Genomic DNA, 24,314 nt, shown 5'->3' with positions numbered 1-24,314 from the left:
ACCTTTTTGAGTGCGAATCTCAAGTTCATAAACCACTGGAGTTTTTTCATTCACAAGTTCAGAAATCTTGTTTCTTATTTCTCTTTTTCTGTCAAGTGGCCATAACATATCTATCATACCAAAATCTATCATACCAATTACTCAAATAACATATCGCACATAACACGCCATATTAAAAGACGGATAATCAAGTACACAAATACATATCAAGTTGGACAGATAACCATGTATACAAGCACATATACAAGCACATATACTAACGTCAGGTGGTAGTAATATCCAGACGAACCAAAAGGAAAAGGTGAAGTCGTCCCAGTATCAGCCCGTCTGGTCTCTCACGTCACTTACTATCCAAACTAGATGTCCATTGATCTCTTGTGCTCATTCTAGTCAGACAAAGCCTGTTCATGTTTCCGAAATACAAGGCTCAAATACCTAGTAGCTTGCATCGCCTCAATTCTGGAGTACTCGGGCACGAGAATCCGAAATAAGATAGTTCACATCTCGAGCTGGCCAGTCCCAAGAGTAAACTATCTACAATCGAAATTCCTACCTGACGTACCTATCTATGGTCCTCAGATATCATAAGAACATTTAAGGCCTATACCAATTCACAATTCATAGCTTATGCTCGAACGAGTACTTAGTCCTTCATACTTATTCACCACTCAGCCCAGGCTCACTCCGCGCAGAGACCACGCGAAGCAGGCTCTACAAGTCCAAATATATTATATGATATATTAATTATATCATATTTAATATACTATAATATTATAATATATAATATTAATATATTAATATGATATATTTTAATATTATAATATACTAAATTGTGGTTATATGATATATAATATATTTACTATATAATTTTATTATATTGACGTTAGTATATGTGCTTGTATATGTGCTTGTATACATGGTTATCTGTCCAACTTGATATGTATTTGTGTACTTGATTATCCGTCTTTTAATATGGCGTGAACTTGTCATGTAACTTCTCCAATCAAACTTTGGAAGGAATATCCTCAATATCTTGGACTTTCTCATTATCCTTGAATGGCCTAATATCAAGTCTCCACTATGAATGAATACTGTCAAGCTGAATTAAATTCAAGTTCCTCATCTCATGTGCACAAGGAAGACCCATCGTAGTCATGAATTGATTTTCACAAGGTAACAACTCATCGTCAGATTTAGCTAATTCATACTACTTCTAAAGTTTATCTAATGCAAACAAAGGCATGCAAGTGATAGGTTCACTGAAAAAGGAATAAGGAAACGATGCAGAACTCTAGTCTTTTCATTTTCAAGTTGTGTCTTGATTGCTTGAAATTGATGCTTGATAGCATGACCTATTTTGTTCTTCACCTCACATAGATTACCACTAGATACTTGCAAGTATTTCTTGATCAAAGCATGTGCACTTTTAGTTCTTGAAGTAGCACATTTCTAAAATTAGCGTACTCGTTTGTTCATGCACTCATAAAATGCTTTTTAGAAGGTAGCCAAGTAGTTTGAATGTAATCCAAAGCATGTTTCTTTTCTGCATAAATATACTCAAAATTTTGTATGGCTTCTTCATATTCCATTTGAGTTGTAGAATTAACTACACCAGTCCGAGATGATAAGAATCCATTCCAATCTTCTCTTTCCATAAATTGATTTTTGCAACGTGACACTATATTCTTTTCAATATGCCAGACACAAAAAATGTTCATAGTTGATGGAAATACAATTTGAATAGCCTTCATCAATGCCAATTCTCTATCAGTGGCAACAACAGTAGGCTGAAAATCATCACCAAGTATACTAGAAAATATTCTTAGTGCCCGTATATAATCTTCTTTTTCCTTATTTTTCAAGAAAACAAAACAAGAGTAGAATGATTTATTGAAACTTGAACAACCAATAATCTCAAGCAGTGTCATTTTATATCCATTGGTCTTATAAGTGCAATCCATCAGAAAGACATTAGGATAACTTCTACTCAATACAATTAAAAAAGGATGAGCAAAGAATAAGTGTGTTATCCGTCCATTAGGATCTTGCATTGAGCTATAGATAAAACCTTCCTTACCAAGTTCCTCCAACAAAACTTGTATAAGTGTGCGACCAAATAAATATTGTTTTCACAACTTTGCCTTCAAATTGTTTACCATCTTAGATATTGCTTGAGTGTTGGCATTGTGTTGCCTTATTGTAGAAAGAATTTGACGAGTTGGTATACCATACTTGATCAACTCTTCAACATCTATTTCCTCATTCTTGGAGAATCGATGACAAAAAGGATAACCTAACATATCTTCCGAAGATGCATGATTATGGATGGGATTTCCTATTTCAGGCTTTCAGTGTCCCTTCTTCTTCCTTCCACGAATTTCAAAAAAACAATTAATAAGTCTTGATGCTGTATTTCTCTTACGATTGTGCTCCGAGAGATTACTTTTATTGCGATATATGCCTCCTCCACCATACCCTATAACTATCAATTTATCTTTTTTGGACCTCTTAATAGACAAAGAAAAGCCTCGTTTTAAAACAAACTCTTGAGTTACTTTCAAAAGACTCGAGATTTTCAAAATGATTCTTTTGTAATTCCAAAAGATCATCTTGCATTGCATATTATGATTCAGTTTCTATTTCAAAAGTCATTGATTCTCTTTCACACATTATGCCTGCAGTTAAAAGAATAATGAAACCAGTCACATATGCATATATGTATGACTTGAGATCAAAAAATATTGATAAATATTCCATAAGTTATTTTGGCTTAATTACAAACACTTGATACCTATAAAATGTTAGTAATTCATACCAGAATTCACATATATGCTAAGAATAAAATCAATTACAAGTGTACTAATTTAAAAATAACCAATTGTTACAAGCACTCAACATATTAAGAGAATTAATAGAATTACGTTGGTAAACAGATTAACACTACCAAACAATAATTATTTCCATGTCAATTTTTTCCAGCATAAAAATAAGCTTCTCATCTGAATAACCATATTGATCCAACCAACTAAACGTATGATTGTTTGGTGTCCAAATCAAATAAAAGATTAGAAACCATAATATCCAAAGACTCTAAAATGACTAAAATTTCTTAAAACATCCAATCAAGAAAACCCAATATTATTGATAATAAAAAATAAAAATTTCAGGATCAAGATTGAAGAGTGATACTTGATTTTCAAATATCTATTGATAATAAAAAAACAAATGATGATCATTGCAATGATTTCATACTCACTTAGAACTAGAAGTTCAGAGTTCTCCAACTGATGATAATATTTGCTGCTATAGTTTGTGAACATCAGAAAGTAAAGAAAAAGGATGATGAAAGGACGCAATTGAGTGGGGGGGGAAATAAACTTAATTGGCATCATCTTTTTCCACCACAAAAGATTAGTATTGGTATTGAAAAAGTTCCTATGAAATCCTGATAAATAGTATGAGGTTTATAGATATTTTAGCGTAAAATATGTGGATTTACACTAGAGGGGTGTGGATTTAGTCATATCCAATGATATACTATTTTTTGATACTATATGTGATTTGATCCATAATGATAAACAGTAAATTTTAGTATTTTTCTTTAATGTGTAGGTTAATATTGAATTAACTAAATAATGTAGTAGAAGATGGGCAATAATGGAATCATATTATCTTCTCTATCCCAATATTAATTTTTAATTATTGATTGGGTCTAAACGTTATAAGATTTGCTATAGTTCGTGAACATCAGAAAGTAAGGAAAAAGGATGATGAAAGGATGAAATTGAGTGGGGAGAAAAATAAACTTAATTGACATCATCTTTTCCCACCACAAAAGATTAGTTTTGGTATTGAAAAAGTTTCTATGAAATCCTGATAAATAGTATGAGGTTTATAGATATTTTAGCGTAAAAGATGTGGATTTACACTAGAAAGGTGTGGATTTAGCCGTATCCAATGATATACTATTTTTTGATACTATATGTGATTTGATCCATAATGATAAGCAAATTTTAGTGTTTTTCTTTAATATGTAGATTAATATTGAATTAATTAAATAATGTAGTAAAAGAGGGGTAATGATGGAATCATATTATCTTCTCTATCCTAATATTAATTTTTAATTATTGATTAGATCTAAATGTTATAAAATAATTAAACCTTAACGGAGGTTAGTGTAAATTTCAAAATATGGAGAGAGGTCAGTGAAACAGTAAAAAAATCCTAGGGGAGGTTTCTGAAATTATCCTTTGTTTTTGTAGTGTATAAAAAGAACTTTTGGACCATGCGATATACACACACAAACATATATGTATATATATATACACACACACATATATATAGACACACGCACGTATATATTCTTGAATACATTCAATTATTATAGCTTCTCTATGTCTTTAATTTACTTGTGCTCTAAAAATACACACACACACACACACACACATATAGGGCCTGTCTAACCAGTGCTTATAGAACACTCATTAAAATATATTTCAGATGTTATATTTTTGAAAATGTAAGATTAATTAGAAAAAAGTAAATAAATATAAAGGAACATAGGTAAGATTAAATAGGAAAAGTATATAAATACAAGAAAAGATAATAATTGTTAATATGTGTATGCACATGTTATGTTAGGTGAATATTATGTGTATTAACGCACCGTTAGAAAAATCCACATATATATATATATAATGGATTAATCTTTCCCACTGTCAGTGTGGGATGAATGATAACTATGTAAAATTTGAATTTGAAATTCAACTTTTACATATGTATCATGAATCTAATGGTAATAGTGTATACACTGAAATTCAACTTTTACATATGTATCATGAATCTAATGGTAATAGTGTATACACTGTTAGTTTATATAAAATTTACCTTATATATATATATATATATGACAACTTTTTTATACACTATCAGTGTATAATTTTTTTTTAGGAGCAAATTTAGATCATGCCACATAACATGAATCCAAATTTCAAATTCAGATCATGCACATGTAACATACATTCAAAATCTTTAATATAAAAAAAATCACTATGCTATTAATACATAAAAAGTTAATCCATATATATATATATATATATATATTTCTTGAGTTAGGAACAACATCTAGAAAACAATAGAAATTTCTTTTCTAGCATCATTTTTTTGTCATACAAATTTTGTTTTATTTGGAAATCATTTTCTAATATAATTGTTGCCTCCTTGCATTTTGGATAATTTCTCAAATTAATTTTAATTATCCAATAAATTAATACCAAGAGTGTCTTCTAACTAGTGTCCAATTTTTTTTTAAATATATTGAATATTTTCTGTCTTTTGTTTATGTATTTATTTTCATTTACCATTGCTAGGTTAGTTGGTTGTTTTATGGAGATGAATTAACATAAGGAAATGTTATTTATACTCCCATTTTTTAAATTACATTCTCAAAATCACTTTAATCGTATAATTTTTATTTATTAAACTATATGATAAAACAAAAAATTAGAGTGCAAATAATAAAAAATTAAGTGCAAATAACATTTCTCTTTATGATATTAGAAACAATTAAATATACTTTAAAGTTGTAAAATACAACGACATTATAGATTTTTCATGTGTCAAACTTGTAACACAAAACAATATCATGAAACAAAATAATAAAACTAGTTCAAAATTTATATAATCTATAGTTTTCCATTTTATAAGGAAGAGAGTGTATATGATACAAATGTGTTTCCACTCCTACAACGTATTAAAAGAAATTCTACAGACATTAAATAATAAATAATAATCGCTTTGTATGGACTGATAGTTTCCTTTATTCTAATTTCTGAACAGTAAAATTTTGGAAAAATTGACCAAATTTGACCGAAATAATTCGTCCCCACTACTTTGTATCCAAAACAAGTACAAACACTTATTGTATTCTGAACGTTAGAAAGAAGTTCTCCCATAAAGCAAGCAACTCAGAACCCTTCCCCCCACCTCTGTACTTTACTCTGGATTTCAACATCTCCACCTTCCCGTTTCGTGTATCAGAAAAAGAGCAGACATCCGGTGGTTTGACGTAATAAGTTTCACTCCTTAAAATTGCTTACCTGATTTCTGATAGTGCCTTCATGTGTTTTTCGTGGGTGTTAGTGTGCGAACACTGAGCATAGAGAAGAGAGGTGCTTCTTGGTTGTCGGCGGCCATCTTTGTTAACCATCTGGCAGGAATCCAATAATTTCCCTTTAGGTACATCTCCTTCTATAAATTGTTGCCTTGTTTTTTTGATTCATGGAAAGGGCTATGCAATCGCAGCTTTTATTAGCTCCAAATAGCAGATTAATTGTAGAATGATACTGTAGTCGAGGTTAAAACTTAAGGTTCGTCATTTTTTGGATTCTTTTTAGTACAACTGCAGGGAGCCAATGGTTCCTATTTTCACCGTTTTAAGAAGACAAATATCAGTTCCAGATAGCCATTTATAATGACCACATGGTTCTTGTACGACATTTACCATTTAAAGTAGATGAAAAAGAGGTTCCTTTGGTTAACTACTTTAGATGCTTGGGCTGGTTAATTATTTATCATTTGTATACAATACTAAGCAAGGCCTGAAAATCACACGAAAAAGATCTAAAATTTGCTTAATAAATGCAACAGCTCTATATTGAGATAATGTTTTGTGTACAGATGCCTTTACACTGGAGGAAAAAGGACTATTAACATAAAATCACGTTGATGTTAGTTGATTTGGCTAATGTGTTATAAGAAAGAAAAATTTGACTGGTTAATTCTTTTTGAGCAAATTATCCTGATGGCCACTAAACTTTTGCAATCGTCGAGTTTTGGCCATTGAACTACTAAATGTCTGGTTTTGACCATTAAAATATCAAAAGTTGTGACTCGAGACTATTCTGTTAGATTTAGTCGTTAAATATGCTAGATCTAACTGCTCGCACCATTCCCAAGACAAAACGAATGGGGCAAATTAGAAAGTTGAAATGAGTGCTTGTACCACTTCGTCCTCTCCTATGCATCTGGTCCCTCGTCTTCCTTTTATTTTTACTTAAACCCAACATCAAACATTTGAGAAACGAAGAAAAATGAAACGACAAAGTGAATGGAGGGATTAAGAATCAGCAGGAAGGGTTGATGAATAAGATCTTCATTTCCTAGAATGATGGATTGGGTGATTAGACTAATAGCAGCAGCAACACCAGCAATAGCAAGTTCAAATTGGTAAAGTGGCGGAAGAAAAAGTAGTACTAACTTTTTGGGCAGAGGCATGGGAAACTGAAGGAGCGATGGTGATGAGGTTGTTGAAACAATCGGAACTTGTCAATGTTGAGTTTCCAGGATGAGGAGGAAGAGGAGTTATGGTGGATGGAGGCGGTGGGTTGAAATGGAAAAGAGATCAATTCTCTCCTTGAAAATTGCAAGGAATCCAATCCTCCACCATGGGCATCTCTGCTAGTCAAGGCAGCGAGACTGGGATTCTTCATATTCTTCTTCTTGAGATTCTACTGCCACTACTATCGAACGGTAAAAGATATTCTCCAGCTTGTTAATCACCACTAGATAATTTGCCCCTTTTTCTTGCGATCTTGGGAATTGCGTGGCAGTCAAATTTTGGCATACATAACGACTAAATCTAACAGAATGATCTCGAGTCTTAACTTTTGACATTTTAGTGGCCAAAACTAGACATTTAATAGTTCAATGGCCAAAACTCGACGATTGCAAAATTTTAATGGTCATCCGGATAATTTGCTCATTCTATTTACTTGCCTGTTTGTTTTTAACTTCGCATTTTTTCTTTACCCAGCCCATTTGTCAATCTTATACCCTACCCCCTTCATGTTGGGGCTTTACCTATCCTTTACTCCTTAGAATCTAGATGTATTTCAGTAATGATTTTTAGTACTTTGTATTGGAATGTCCCATTTCTATTATAAGTTCTTCATTGACTTGTGCAGCCCCTCACTCCGGAACATTGTTGTTCCACCGATCTTGTCCTTTTTCACACGTTTATATGCTCCATAAATGCCGTCGTGTCCTTAAGAGCAGTGGTAAGACCCTTTTGCATGTACTACTTTCATCAATTTGGCCATGAAAGTAATTATTATATATTTATATGTTCATTTCATCTATATTCCATAGATGTTTTAGCACACACTAGTTGTGGTTTGGCTGATTGCCTAACTACTTTTATATATTTTTTTATTACAAACTTCAGCTGAACTTTTTTACTTCAAATTACACACTTTTCAGTCCCTAATATGACCATGTTGCATTGAAATTTATTTATTTTATAGTCCAGCAATCATATTTCGAGACCGCTTCAAATGATCTAGGAACATGTGCAAGAAACGACTTGCTGAAGGTATATGCCTACTCCAACTTTCAATTGCCAGCCCTCATTTTCAAGTCCTTTTGCTCTTACTATCTGCCGCTAACCCAACAGCAATGTATAAATGTCGGTCAAATGAATGATGATTCCAAAATAGCTAATTGGAAAAATCACCGCACTTTGGAGCCGACCTTTGTTGCTACACTGGTGGAGTAGCACAGGAATGGTGCATGGAACAAGCTGCAGAAGGGTAGGTCAAATTGGTATCACTTGTCCTTACATATGAATGACAAGTAAAGCGTAAATTTGAAATAGGATCAATACCGATCCAAGTTTTATATGTTGGAAGCTGAATGAAATTGTTTCACTCAGCTAACTGGGATGTCTCGATCAACTGCAGAGATAGGATTCGGGTAGAATGCCGACCTTTTGACCTTCCAAGCTATCAAGGAAAAATAGAGTGCTCTTAAGAGGGTAATGCATTCCATTACCTTCTACATTTAAATTTGAATATGTGTTGTGTACTACTGCACTACATTATGGACAATACTCATAACAGCTTTGGCTATTTGACGACCTTTTGTTTCTTTGCTACTTAAATATAACATTAGCTTTGGTTTGGCTCGCCGGTTATGAAGCTTAAACTGTTTTATATGCCTAATTTAAGACTTATGCTTTTCAACCTAATGTGCTGATGTAACAAAGAACCATAGTAGGGAAATACTGACAACAACCTGTGTTTAAAACGTTTGCTATTGCTTAAATTGCTAAACTCACATCAAAGTGTTCATAATTGGTGATTATTGCTGGATCTGAGATGGATTTGTCTTGTACTTGATACTTATTTTGCATCTAACATTACATACTCAGGTTGTAGAGTTTTAATTAATGCTACTGGATTGCCCTTTTCCTTTGCCTTGTAATTGAAAAAATCCTAGTTCTACTAGATCTGTTTAAAAATTCACTACTATGATTTAGATAATGCTACTTGTTCAGGGGTTGCATACTAGTGAGTAAATATTTGAATGGCCAGAAAGCAAGCACTTTGCACAGTTCAAAGAAGGTCGAAACTGTGGTATTTTCTTTGAGTTGACTGAAATTCTGGAGAGGCACACAGCTACCGGTAAACATGCCCAGTCATCCGCCCAAAGTGATGTCCACCACTCTCCGTGGTGTACCGAAAAAATAGCAGATGCATGTTCAAGGCTCAAGGGAAAGGCGAAACTCGATGGACCTTGCTCCGACTTCTGGGGAGAGGATGTGTACATCCCTATTCATGATGATGAGGTTGAATTTGTTTCAAAGAGGCCTGGTAAAAGACCTACATCAAGCCTGTGAAATTTGTCACATGATGGATCTAGAAGCACTAAATCTCAAAAGACCGGGGATGCTCTAAGAGACACAGCCACCCACATCAGCAAGTTGTCACAATTGAAGATTGAAGATAGAGAACGATGTAACGAGTGGTGTGTCACTACATTAAAGGTTTGAGATAACAGCTATCCGAAACATGAGTCTGTTAAGCTCTAGTCTCAGAAACGATTGGCCTGCATGAAAGAGTTTGAAAAGAGTGAGAAGTGGTGCCAAATGTTCCTCTTGTCGGATGAAAGCTTCCAGTGTTACTATGCTGATACCATTCTGGATCCCTAAACCCCACAACCATCACACACTTGGTACTCCCTGAAACCTTTATAGTTGGTGAGCAATTTTGTAGTTTAGTCTCACCAATCCCAAGCATTCGGCATATATGTTGTTACTATGTGAAATTTGAATGTATTATGTGATTTCAACTATGGAATTAGGGGAACTGCTTACATTTTTGCCCTATGTGAAACTTGATGTGTGTTTCGATTAGAAGCGGGGACATTAAAGACGTGGTATTCATTTTAATTTGAACGAATTGTAATGTGATCACTTGGCTAAAAACTTTTAATATTGTGGACATTGCATAGCTATTACTAGAGATAAATTATACGCATAGCTGTCGGGATCCATATATACACACATCCTAATATAATTATATATTTATTTATGGATATATATAACCCTATATATAACGATAGATATAAATGCATATATGAATATATATATCCATATATATTTATATAGATATAGCTATATATTTATGTATATGTAAACATATAAATAGATATATGTATATATGTATATATACATAGTTGTATATAAATATATATATATATTTATATTTATGCATATATTTATACAGAGGTACATATGTAAATGTATATGTGTACTCATTGAAGTTCTTTTTTTTGTATATGCATATATACTTTCTTTATAGCAGATTATATGAAAGGATATTTAGTGGTGGAGAAATCAAAATGAAATGCTCATCACCTGAATTGAAAACATTTGTTTTATACGTTTTGATTGGAATGTCCCATTTATCCCTATCAATTACAGGTAACCTACTGGTGGCATTCAAATACAGTTCACTGAAAGTTGATTTGTCTTGTAACAAGATATTTGCATGACATTGAGGTCTCCCTGATTATGCTCTTTATTACTCTAATGAACTGAAATCCGGACAAAAGCAACGTTGTTGTTTTGCATTCATCCCCGCACACACATGGCTTCTGGCTGATGAAAATGTAGAGATTGCAACTTTTACTCCCTATCCGTGCTCTTCAACAGTTGATACCACTAGTGCCTGATGATGCATATGGCCATCTACATTGTTAAATTTGTATAGCTTTATTAGACATTCGGATGGAAGTACTTGTGTTTTAGCAATGAAAGTGGAAATGTTTTCACGTAGACCCATTAAAAGTTCTGTAAACTTATTGGGAAGGAACAAACGAATAACTGTATGGACTAGCCAAAAATAAGATTGTGTGAGATTCCCTTGTACAGCTGCCAACTACACTGACTCATACTTTGCCTATAAATTACTGTGAAAGAGATATCGGCTACCTACTTTCACAACGGTGTAGACTAACCTTCCAGACATATATTGGTTGCTCAAGACACTAGTTTAACGGTATCACAATGCAGGTAAATGTATCATAACAAAAAACCTATTTGTCCTATCACATTTGTCTATGTAAAATTAGATCTTCTCCTACCAAGGATTCTTATAACCTATGCATTGTCTAATGAAATTGGCATTTTGAAATTGGTATAGGTTGCTTGTATCGAGAGAGAGCAGAAGCATAGACAGGAACTGGACTACTTGGGGAACTTCTTATGACCAAGAGGAGGACGACAAGGATTGGCAACTAATTGAATGGACAATTCTTGTTCTTTTCAATTCGGTCGCCAAAATAGCAGTCGAATATATATTGCCACTACCATGTAGAAATAGCATATTATCGGGAAGAGATTATGTCCAAGAAATGATTCATAGATATCCAACAAGGATTCTTGAGAATTGTAGGGTCACAGTGGACTCTTTCATGCGATTATGTGAAATTTTGGTTAGTGGAGGATATGTCCCGCAAAACCCTCAGAAAAGAGTAAAAATATAAGAGGCAGTGTGTATGACAATGGTGATATTAAGTCACAACCATCGAATGCATTGTCTTGCTGAACGATTTCAGCATTCCCTGGAAACTATATGCAAGAACATTCACGAGATCCTACGAAGTCTTTGTGAATTAGGAAAACATCTTGTTTGACCCAGAGACCAAAACAATGTGCATCCAAAAATTTATACGGATCGAAGATTCACCAATTGGTTTATAGTAGAAAATTTTTGCACCCTTTTCGTAATGCATATTTTTAACGATTACAAATCGATTATTTACTCCTAAGATTAATATTTTTTCTTGCCATGAATAATGCTATTACAGACATCACACCAACTCATTTATTTCATGCATAGAATGCGGTAGGTGCAATGGATGTGACTCATATTCCAGCACATGCTCCGCCTAGGGAACATGTCACATACAAGTATAGGCATGGCTAAGCAACTCAGAATGTGTTAACCATATGTGGTTTTGATATGCACTTTATATATATTTATGCTGGATGGGAAGGGAGTGCCCATGATACACATGTGTTGGATAGAGCACTAACAGGGCTCACACATTTTCCAATGCCTCCGCCAGGTGGAAACAATTATATAATAATCTTTTTTTTATATAGTTTAAGTGTTTATTCTTGTACCAATCACTGGTTTTTTTTCCCGTTCAGTGAATGTCATGGTAGGAAAATACTACTTGATTGACAGTGCATATAGAAACATTCTAGAATTTCTTGCACCTTATCGTGGTACACTCCGATAGCAAGTACAAGGATGACGAGGTTTTACCTCCCTGCAGCAGCTTTTCAATATTCGTCATTCATCGTTTTGAAATGTAATTGAGGGATGTTTTGGGGTGCTAAAAAGATGATTCACCCATATTGTGCGGTCCAGTGCCAAATTTTTATATGACTACGTAAATAAATGTTGTCATCGCTTGTTGCACACTTCACAATTTTATACGAGACGAGTTGCCAGTGGATGACATCTTCAATGACCACAAACAAGAGATGGAGGTTGAGAGAGAAGGTAGGGTACCACCAAAGCCAGAAATCCAACCTTTCCATGCCTCGTAAGAAGAGGTGAATGAATGGCATGGAATGAGGGATGCAATGGCAAATGGAATGTGGAATGACTACAGAAGTGGTAGGCGAAGGCAATAGAAAAGAAATTGTCAATGCTCTTGCTTTAATTTTAGTGTGTCGGCGTACGGACTATACTAAACATATAAAGTATAGTTATCATCTAATATCAACTACTTTGATAATTCTGTTTGGATCATGATTGTGTGTGCTAGTTGGTGAGACACCACTGTCCGATTAAAAGCACTTATTTGTATTTGCTAATCTGAATCTGTCGAGAAATTACTTGCACTGTGAAACAAGAGTTAGAGATGCCATGGTACTCGTGTTTTTAATTGTTTCAATAGTTTACAAAGTGCAAAGGCAAATTATGCACTTTCAAATAATTATGACAAAAATTTAGAGGTATAGAATTAACAATCCATACAAAAATCCTATTTAGAATTCAAGAGAAATTAACTATCCAAACATAGGGCCTGTTTGGAACCTGAGTTTTTTGGGAGTTTGTCTAAAACTTTACTGTAGTGCATTGTAGAAGTTTTTGAAAAAATTTTGTAGAAGCTTTTGTAAGGTGAAAAACTTTTTTTTCTTTTTTTTTCTCTTTCCCTTTCTTTTTCTTTTTCTTTCTTTCCTTTTTCTTTTCTTTCCTCTCTTTTTCTTCTTCTTCTTCTTCTTCTTCCCCGTACCTCCGCCATCCCCAGCAGCCCTGCCAACAACCGCCACCTCTCTCCTCCCTTTCCCCTTTTCCCTCCCCTCCCCTCCGCCCCTCTGCCCCTTCCCCCTCCCCTCGCACCCTCTTCCCTTCCCTCTGCCCCGCCTTCCCCCTCCCCTCTGAGCCCCTTTCCGCCTTTGCCCCGCCTCCCCCTCCCCCTGCCTTTCCCCTCCGCCACCCTCTGCCTCCTTCCCCCTCCCCTCCGCCACCCCCAACAGATTGGCCCCTCTGCCCGCCTTCCCTCCCCTGCCACCCCCCTCTGCCCCGCCCACCCTCGCCCTCCACCCTGTCTCCCTTCCTGCTTCTCACCATCTTTCTTTCTTTCTTTTTTTTCCCACAGAGAGGTGGGGGAGGAATGGCGCCGGACGTAGAGAGAAAAAAAAAAAGACAAGAGAGGATGATGGCAGGGGAGGAAGAGGGGATAGGGAAAAAAGGGGGAAAAAAAAGAAACCCGGCACCGGCACCGGAAAATTGGCGCGAAAACCAGCGACGGAGCCGGCAATGGAGGTGGTGGTGGGGGAGGAAGAAGAAGAAAAGGAGAAGGAAATTTTTTTTTTGGGGTGTTTTGGATATTTTAAGTGTGTTGGTTAAAAACTTTGATAAGTTTTTGGGGGTTCCTGTAGCGCAAGTTGTTAAAAAACTAGTATAATAAAAACTTGGTAAAAAACAGGGCTTCCAAACAAGCCCATAATTCTCAATATATTCCAATACACTTTGACTGGAATAAGGATAATTATTCCAAAGAATACTTTATCAATCCATACAGATCCGAGACTGTTGTTATGATTCGGGTCGGGTCGATTGCACAAGAATTAACCCCCAAAAAAAATCTCAAATAAATAAAGAAAAGCAAGCAAAGAGAGCGAAAGAAGGAAGAAGATGAGCAGCAGCAGCAACGTCAACTCAGTATTCTATGCAGAATCATACCATCCAATTCAAGCAGGAAGCATCGATGGAACCGACGTTCTTCCTCACGACAACGCCGTCTACAGAGCTTTCCTTTGCACCAACTCTGGCCTCTGTAACTTTTCCTATTGCTGATTTCCTTCCCAGGTTCTTGTTCATTCTTTTTTGCCATTTTTTCCCACTTTTTTATGTGCCCATTTTCTTGCAGATGACCCCTTCGGTGATCCAAAGGTGATTGGTGACCCCTATTGCACTATTTTTGTGGGCCGTCTTTCCCACTCCAGTACTGAAGAAACTCTTCGCCAGGTCCCTTTTTTTTTTATTTAAGTTTCATTTTCTTCATTTTCACTTTGTTTTGTTGGTTTTTGGTTATGGCGTTTTATTTGAAAAGATTACTTTTTTGAGCTTATCTGTTGAATTGGGGATATGGGTTTTGTCTATTTCTTCAGGCTATGAGCAGATATGGAAGAGTAAAGAACTTGAGATTAGTCAGACACATTGGTTAGTTACTAATTTATCCACTGATTTATGCTGTTCAGTTTTTTTTTTATCAACTTTAATTTCAATTGTATTTTCGGTTTTGAGTATTATTGTGTTATATTTTACTTGTCTGTTTATGATTTGTAAAGGAAGTTATAGTTTTTCTACAATTAAATGTGAAGCACGCTAGCAACCACCAATCGTTACAAGTATTTATGATGATATATGGTTTTTCTCAGCCCGGAATTTTGTCTTTCTTTTCTTCAGTTGCTTGGAAGAAAGTAAGATGAAATGCTCCATTATTATAGCTTTGTTGTGTAGCAAATCTTTTTGCTCACAGTTTTTTACTTGTAGAAAGAACGAAAGAAATAGAAGTGTACTTGGTTTTGAAATTGTAACACGCTAGGGAGATGTTAAGTAGGTACTTGGTTTTGTAATGCAGTCTAGTATCAGTTGTATGGGGAGAACAAATGCAAGGGAGAAATATAGGGAACCTAATCTTTTTTTAATCAATTGTAACACCCTTTCTGTTGCAACATATAGAATGATCCTAGTTGAATCCATGACTAGAAACTTTTACCGGGAATTTGGTCCACGTCTCAGAATGGCATCTTTGAATTTGCAAATGAGTTGCTGATGTAAATTAATCATTCTCATGATTGCTCTGCAGTCACTGGTGCCTCACGTGGTTATGCATTTGTTGAATTTGAAACAGAAAGAGAAATGAGGCGAGCGTATAAGGTGAGTCTACTTTGTTATATATGAGAGGTTGTCAACCGTGTTTAGTTCTCTCCCTATTTACGCGAGTGTCAGTTCTTTGTTGTTCTTTCCGTTTGTCTGTTTAATTTGATAGTCTTAAGAGTTTTTCCTTCAATCTGTAAAATTTTATCTCTTGACTGGATTTTGGCAATGCATGTATTTCCAAATTGTTTAGCTTTACTCTGAGGAACGTACTTTACGACTACCTTATAGTTGGCTATCACTTTAATGGCTAGCTGGAGCAATCATGAAATTTGGCATCTTGGTTCAAGCGTGCATTAGTTCAACTGTTGATCTATCAAGGTCATCTTTTGATTACCACTTTTTGTTTTATTTTCTTTAACTGCTGCCAGTCTCTGGAGCTTTTTGGTTCTGGTACTAACTAAAAATGGGCAGAAATGAGGAGCCTGGCATAATTTGTGTCAGGGCTGAGGTTTTTTAAGTCAGAAACCTTGGAAAAGACCTTCAACTTGTCTGAGATTGGTTGCCTAAAAGTGTAGACGAGCCATCTTTCTGCTATGTAACAAAACAAAGTTTCACAGCAGCTTGGTAGTAGTTAGAATGCTAATTATGAGTGAATTAGGATAATGTAAATTTTTACTTCAAAAGGTCAGCAGCCAAGGTAAAAATTATGGTTCTACAAACTAATCTTGTGATGGATGTGTTAGATATTACACTATCTATGTGTGTAATTTAAGGCAAGGAACCCTGTTTCCTTTTCACGCAGAGAGATGCCGAGTTCTTGCATATACTCTCTTCCTTAATTTCACCACAACCCTCTGTTGAAGCATTCCCTGTTCCTCTTGAATTTGGTTGCATGAGATGTTCTCGATAATGCATCATGTAGGATATGACTTATTAGCTAGCAGATCCTGGAGTACATTTTCACTGTAAAATCCTGGTATTAACATGTTTATCCGTACTTCCTATTTGTTGTGGGATTTAAGTCTGAGATACTTAAAGGGATCATCATAATCAGAAAAATACCAGATGAAAAACCTATTTCCACATCTTTTGTGCAGGATGCTCATCATACCTTTATTGATGATTCGGAAATCATAGTTGATTACAACAGACAGCAGCTCATGCCAGGCTGGATCCCAAGAAGATTAGGTTTGTCAAATCTTTCTAATCTTTCGAAGCCTTATTATGATTATTATCAACTTTAATAGTTATTTTTCTTTCCAGGAGGGGGTCTTGGTGGTAGAAAAGAGTCTGGGCAGCTGCGTTTCGGAGGGCGAGAACGACCATTTCGTGCTCCCTTGTATGTGTTAATCCTTTGCTTCTTGAACCATGCTAACTAATTGACTGGAATTTTTCTAGATGAAAGTTGCAACAGAAGGTATAAGGAACGTTAAATAGTCCATTAGAGTTGTTTTCTTATAGGTTATGCCTTTGTTATTTTTGGCCACTGGGATATTTTCTCTTGTTTCCATTTGTAATAATTTAATCGCTTTGTGGGATATATAGATTACATAATGGGTGACTGTTTTCTTTTGTCTTAGTAAAAGGATGTTTTCATAAATAGAACTTTTGCAAGTGGGAAACAAGTAGATGTCACATAAATTTTGCTAGTGACAGATGTTAATGCAAATTTTATTGATGCATACTCTTGAGATTTAGGACAGTATCTGCTGCGTTATCTAAGCTTGTAAAATTAATCTACTTTTCTCAAGGAATATGTTGTTACCGATTCAGTTTTTGAATTTCAGCACTTCTGTTTATGGATTCAAATGTTTTGAGCATCAAGCTTATTTTCCACATAAAGTTGAAATCAGAATTTCACTCTTTTGGTAGACTTTTATTAGGTTTACCACCTTGGTGAACATTGCGGATAAAGAAGATGATCCTAATTTAGACATTGGTTGTTCTTCAACTGGATCACTTTATGATAAATTCATTGATTGAATCACATAATTCAACAATTCAATGAAGGGTTGATCCCTTTTCATGGGACTTCCATATTCGCACTGAAATGACTTGACGGTCACTTGCAAAACAAGTATTGTAATCCATTTTTAAGAATCTTGTCTTATGATGCATTGCATGTATACCTAATTGTTACATGTTATACATGAAAAATAAACCTTTTGAAAAAAAAAAAGGGAAATGCTTTGTTTCCATTTGGCAACCTAGTTTTGAGAAGAATATTCAGTATCATTTTTCAAAATTTACAAACTAAAAACACTCTCTTCCCAGAGTAATTTTGATATTCTTTTTAATGTCAATTGTCTGATGCGAAAATCCAATTCCGTTGTACTATATTGACCTATTATACTTGAGATTCAGTAATTTGCTACATTTGATTAGTTTAGCCCCTTGAGATGTAGCCAATCTTATACCTTAAGTATATCTTCTGTTGCAACTGTTTTAGATACACTGGAGGAGTTGATCTTGTACCTTTTGTTGCAGTTTGATATGTCAATTGTCTGATCATTCCCAATTTGATTAAGCTGTGTCTGGTCTCTCTCTTTTCTCACTATTCTAAATCATCATGCTCAGCCCCAGTAACACATTCAATTTGGGAAGTTCAGGAATGTAGGAAGCATAGTCTTTTTCATGACATCTGATTCCTGGGTTCAAGCTATACACTAAATTAGCAAACAATATCAGAGTTAAGTTCATTGAATTATTTGAAAAGAAATCCTAAAGAGTTCCAGTTCCCTAGTAACTCGTGAGATTTGTTTATGTTTAAACCTTGCACCTAAGTCTGTTTGGTCCAGAATGACCATAAACTGTAGTATTTTCTTATCCTCCTTATTCATACTTGTCATGGCCTTACACCAAATGGTAGAAATTCTATGATTCCTTCTATTTCTATTGTTTATTCAAATGCCCTTTTAGTATTCAAATATTAGCAAAAGATATCAAAGTTAACTTCATTGGAATATTTGAAAAGGGATCTTAAAATTCCCTGTGCCTAAGTAATTTGTGGGTTGTTTGGTCCAGAATAGCCATTAAGTAATAGGCTATAGTTTTTCCTTTTCCTTTTGCTTCGTCTTTGTTTTGCCTTGCATCAGATGCTGAAAATTCTCTGGTTCCTTCTGTTCCTATTGTCTAAGTGCACGGCAGTCATCCACAGTGAAACATAGTGAAGCAGTTTTCAATAAACTACATTTACAAATGAACCCTTTCTGTTGTGAATTTCCAAGTCCTCCCCACTTCCATTTTGAGGTTGTAGTGGCCTGCAATTTTAAATACAGTTGTCCAAATATTGAATAGCCATAATATTTTTCCCAAATATTCCCTTGTTTGCTCTAGAGTACTAGGCCCTACAGTTCTCCTATTTGTGTAAGTAAAAGGATAAGAGGTAAATTTCTCCTGTTAATAGGTGAATGAGACATGATTCAGTTGTATGATTGAATTGTGACCTCCCTATAATCAAGTTTTAGTTCTTGTTGTTCTGCCGCTTTTTTGCTGTCACTTTACCCTAATGCTTACTTTCACAACTTCCTAACAGCTATTAATGCAAGTCGAACTATTCTAAATTGAGAAAGAAATTGAAAATTCTGGCACCTGGAGAAATGCAACCGCACCTGACTTGACAAAAAGTGACAAGCAAATTATTCTTTGTTATCTTCCTATGTGATTTCCTCAGGCTAAATTAAGTTCTTTATTTTATTTTCATTGAGGCTGAAAGTTATGGAGTCCATGACCAACTGCTCACATGAAAGATGCAGCTATCTTGTAGTTTTTTTCTAACATTTTGGATTGGCGGGAGGCATTGTGGTAGACTGGTCATTGATCCCCAAGGGGGTGCTTGAAATTATAGTGGTGTGTGGGTCTTTTGGAAGACTAAGAATGTTCTGTCATGTACATGACTGATCATTTTATCCTAAATTATAAACAGTTGCCTGGGTTGGGTCTTCAGATTTATTGCTAGCCACTATCTTTGCCTTGATGAATTCAACTGACTATAACTTTAATTTGTTCAAGATTTTAGATATCCTAATCTTATGTTTGCATGGTTCTGGTATAACCCAGGCGACAAATTCCTTTTGATGACCTCAAAAGGCTTGGCATACCACCTCCCCTGGAAGGAAGATATGTGTCACGCTTTGAGGTATCAGAATGTCAAATATTAGATTTCTGGTGCTTGTGTGTGTGTGTGTGTATTCTGATACTAAACAAGAAAGTGCAACTTTGTTCATCAAGATTTCCTGTAGTTATTTGCTTGAATACTCTAATCTAAGTAACTACTTTGACTATGTTCAGATGTTTTTCCCCTTGTTTCTTTTTCACTTTAAGAAGCCTAGTTAAACATATCTTGATCCAGTGAAGACTATGACCGGAGTCCCTTTCAAGTTTGATGAAGCAAGTACATAGTAGTTGCCAAAAACTTGCAGCTAATAATGTTTCATTTAATGCATAAAGGCTCCATCACCACCCCGAAGAAAAAGGGTTTCTGCAGACCGTGAAGACTACTCCTATAAGCATGATGAAGAAACTAGTCGTGATTATCATCTCGAAAGGTCACCAAGCCTGGAACAGTCATCTGATAGACGGAGGAGGTCAAGAGACAGGCACGACCGCTCAAGCAAGCACCACAAACGTAGTAGGCATTCTCATCGAGATGAAAAGAAGTCTAACAGTCGTGATCACTCAGGTGTCGTTGGTTCCATGGACAGAAGCAGTTCACGCCAACGTGGCAGATATTCTCATGAAAGTGAAAGGTGGTCTCCCAGAAGGAACAGCTTATCAGACGACTAAGTAGCAGCTAAATCTCCGACTAGTGCTAGTACTGAGGGAGCAACTTTTTACCATTTTGTGATTTTCAGATTTCAGTAAGGAGCTTCTGACATCAACATATGATTTCTGGTTTGAAGGCTTTTGGATGATGCAGTCAGAGAGCCACTGCATCTGTCTCGGAGAGGCGCAGTTGTGTGGATATTGGTTCAAGTAGCACAGAACGCATTGATCAAGTTCCATTAAACGTGGAGGTGAATGGTAGCAATCTTATGCAAGTGAAATGTATAAAGCTTGAAGGAATATTTTCCTTCTTGCTGATATATTCGCTAGACATGGAGTAGACTTGGAGAATATGAAGGGTGCCAATTTTGTTACTTGATTCCATCTTGATACGCCAAATGAAAATACCGGTGCTGCATCTGATTGCCAAGCTTGCAAATTCCAACAGTTTACTTGGGTATAAGCCAAGCCACCACCTCGCCACATCCCTATGAAATAAGCACGTTCGTGAAGCCTTGTACGGTGGGCAGAAATGTGAAAAAGTACTGCTGAAGATATTTTGTGTAACTAATGTATTTGCCAAGACTGAATTTGCACCGAGTCATCTTATCTTATACTTTTTGGTTCTGTACTTTGATTCCCAACTTTCAATACATTTGCCAAAACTCTAGTAGGTAGAAGATATATTTCATGTTAAGTTATCTTGAACACAGGAGCACTTGTGTGTTTTCATTCAAAACTGGCTATCAAGAAGTGTAATCATATACATATACATACATATATACATATAATATATATGTGTATATACATACAATATATATATGTGTGTGTGTGTGTGTGTGTGTGTGTGATAATGATTAGTTTTAATTTTAGAAGGTTGTTGACTTGGTTACTTCAACTTTCTACCAAATGAACTGTCTATTTTTCTGTCACAGGGATGAATTTAATATTTGTGTTTGATTCTTTTTCTATTTTCTGGTAACAATTAATCTCCTTCCCTTTTCACTTCCTTATTTATAATAATTTTCAATCAATTTATTAGTTTCCACCGTATATAGGATTGTATTTATTATGCCTTGTGAAATCTTTTAATCAATCAACTTCTAGATTTTTTTAAATTTCTTTCTAATCACATTTTGTAATTTATTATCTGGCTTGATTATATATTAGAAGTTGCTATTACTAAAATTTGGAATTTTTAAAAAAATTTTTCCTATAACTCACTACTTCTGTATTTATAACAAATTTCAATCAATATATTGATTTCTTACTTTTTTAATTCTTTCTATTTTTGGTAACAATTAATTTCCTTCTTTTTTACTTCCTTATTTATAGCAACATTTAATTAATGTATTAATTTTTGCCTTATATATGTTTGTATTAATTATGCCTTACTAAAATTTTTTTATCAAAAAAACTTATAGTTTTCTTATTTTTTTTAATTCTCTACAATCATGTTTTGTATTCTTATTATTTGGTTTGATTATATGTTAACAGTTACTATCACAAAAATTTGGACAATTTTTATTTTTTATAATTCATTACTTCCTTTTTTATAACAAATTTTAATCAATATGTTATTGATTTTGCTTTCTTGACTTTTTTTCATCCATAAGTCTATAGTTTCAAATGCTGTTGAATCCTGTTTTTCTAGATTGTTGATTTTGCTTTTCTTGATATTTTTGTTTTATAAATCAACCCATCGCTTTCATTTTCTTAATTTTCTCATATTATGTTTTTCATTTCTATTATTTGACTTGATTATTTGTTAATACTTCTAAAATGTAGACAATTTCATGTTTTTTATCATCCTATATTTCATGTTATTGGCGTATGACTCATATTGATCCATTTAAGTTGTATAAATAGTTATATATTTTTTTTTCTGAGATTCAAAGTTCTGCAATCCTGTTGTGATGCTAATGAAACTTGATATTTTCTTGGTAGACAACTTGTAAAAATAGATGGTGCTCAATTCCCCGGAATAAACTCCGATGATCAAATTAGAAAGAGGGATTCAAGTTTTTCTATCCTTTCATTGAGAGAAGAGATGTATGCATACCATTTTTCTAGTATCACATCTTTTTTTTATATTTCTGTAAGCAGGTGGGACTGTTTGATCTGGCATGCTGTGCATTTTCAAGACCTCGAGGTCGAGGCAATGTTTTTAAACTTGGACCGGCCAACGAATCAGAGAGGGGACCGGTTCATGGTCCGACCGGTTCACCGGTTTTTTGCTCTTTTTTTTTTTGCAACTTTAATGTTAAGTACTTCACAGGTGTTCATTCTACACTTGAACTTGACGACTAATGTACAATTTAACATGGTTATTGATAACTTAAGTTTCTAAAATGCATTCACCAACATAACTAAATTTAAGTTGAGATAATAACAAATTTCCTAAAAGTTATACGTAAAACCTGGAACGATAAACATAATTAAAATATCATAATTCACCACAAGTTTTCATAAATTCATTACAAACATAAATAGATACAATCCAAATTTTCACCAATTATCACAAATAAAAACACAAACCAGTTTTAAATGAAACAAACATCAATTGAGATACAGTCGATTTTGTGCCAATAAATTTAATGGTTCTAACGACCTTAGTGGCAAGTGTAAATAAATGGTCAATTGATCGGATCCTGAGGTTACCATTTACGGATTTACCAAGACATACAAACATGTGGTCCGATTTGGCACTTTTTTTTTAAGCTTTTGTTTGACAACTTTCACAAATCAACTTTAACATGTCTTTAATTTTGTTGCTTCAGTGAAACCTATAAAATTCAAGATGAATGAGCATTCGGTAGACTAATTACTTCAGCATAGCAAAAGCAATAAAAACACAATAAACAGCATAGAAAAAACCAAACAATCATTGATACAAAATTTATTAATTTGATACTTCATCCATGTCTCATTTTATTAATTTGATACTTCATCCAAAAAATAGCTTCTCCAAATATGATTGCAAAATAATTAATGATTCATAATTTCATCCTTAATTAATCAAATAAAAATAAAACAAAAATTAGGGGAAATGGATGAAAATTGGGGAAAAAAAAGAAGAAAATGGAAAAAAAAAATCGGCTGAAGATAATAATATAGAAAACAAAAACCTTGAAAAAGGAAAAATTAAACTTACCAAGATGATGGAAAACAGGAAAAGCTCTTGAGTCTCAAATATCTTGTGAAAGTTGAAATTTCCAACTTGTCTACAATCTGCTAAAGATGATAGCCTGATAATAATGGTGAAGGTTTGAGAAAATCTTGTTGCGGATATTTGGGTTTGAAAGGGTTAAGAAGAAAAAATTGAAAAAAAATTCAAGAGGAGAATTAGAGGAGCCGTTGGCCTAGAAGCCTGAAACCGAGAAAGTGATGGATTGAAAGAAAAGTGCGTCTGCTATTTCTTTTCTTAATGTTAGAGTTTCATTTTTTTAATCTATTTTTTAGTCAAGTTAAGTAGAATTCTTAGGACAAACTGAACTTGTCCTATGACTGTGGTCTAGTGGTAAGATTGTCTTATGTGAACATGGAGATCTAGTTCGAATTTAAGCAGCTTCATTCTTGACATTTTGTTTGAAAATTTAAAAACCGCGGGGTTACGATTTGTACGATTTTTAGCGGTTTATACGGTTCGACCGATTTCTAGCGATTTTTCATTAACTTTTGGATTTGATAGTAGACCGGACCGGTGGTATATCCGGTTCGCGGTCCAACCGATCGAACCGGCCAGTCCGGTCCGATTATGAAAACATTGGGTCGAGGTCTTTTGATGAGATGTCATGCTAGGAACCTACCCAGCATGTTTGCTCCTATTATAGTGATTCACTAATTATTTTATGATTCGGC

The 24,314-nt window shown here is 34.5% G+C and overlaps 1 protein-coding gene across 4 annotated transcripts; it reads left to right on the top strand.

The window, feature by feature from the left end:
* Positions 1 to 14,496: 14,496 nt before the first annotated feature.
* LOC113764581 (U11/U12 small nuclear ribonucleoprotein 35 kDa protein) lies at positions 14,497 to 21,221 on the top strand. Of its 4 annotated transcripts, XM_027308512.1 has the most exons (9): positions 14,497 to 14,640; positions 14,734 to 14,831; positions 14,975 to 15,026; positions 15,676 to 15,746; positions 16,787 to 16,877; positions 16,953 to 17,028; positions 19,749 to 19,827; positions 20,139 to 20,509; positions 20,591 to 21,221. In XM_027308512.1, exons 1-8 carry the CDS (start codon positions 14,499 to 14,501, stop codon positions 20,472 to 20,474), a joined length of 945 nt encoding a protein of 314 aa, XP_027164313.1. In that variant the 5' UTR covers positions 14,497 to 14,498; the 3' UTR covers positions 20,475 to 20,509; positions 20,591 to 21,221. The 4 variants fall into 4 exon arrangements, with proteins under 4 accessions (XP_027164313.1, XP_027164316.1, XP_027164312.1 ...); XM_027308515.1 differs by lacking the exon at positions 19,749 to 19,827; XM_027308511.1 differs by having other exon boundaries at positions 20,139 to 21,221.
* The last annotated feature ends 3,093 nt before the right edge of the window (positions 21,222 to 24,314 follow it).

The sequence above is a fragment of the Coffea eugenioides genome, chromosome 3, assembly GCF_003713205.1.
Source record: "Coffea eugenioides isolate CCC68of chromosome 3, Ceug_1.0, whole genome shotgun sequence".
NCBI classification, from domain to species: Eukaryota; Viridiplantae; Streptophyta; class Magnoliopsida; order Gentianales; family Rubiaceae; genus Coffea; species Coffea eugenioides.
The sequence above is the reverse complement of the archived record's forward strand: the minus strand, read 5'-3'. Positions and strand labels throughout refer to the sequence as shown.

Coding starts and splice junctions, on each gene's coding strand:
- LOC113764581 (XM_027308512.1), top strand. CDS start 14,499: ATGAGCAGCAGCAGCAACGTCAACTCAGTATTCTATGCAGAATCATAC. Junction 14,832..14,974: donor CTGAAGAAACTCTTCGCCAG/GTCCCTTTTTTT, acceptor CTATTTCTTCAG/GCTATGAGCAGATATGGAAG. Junction 19,828..20,138: donor GATATGTGTCACGCTTTGAG/GTATCAGAATGT, acceptor TAATGCATAAAG/GCTCCATCACCACCCCGAAG.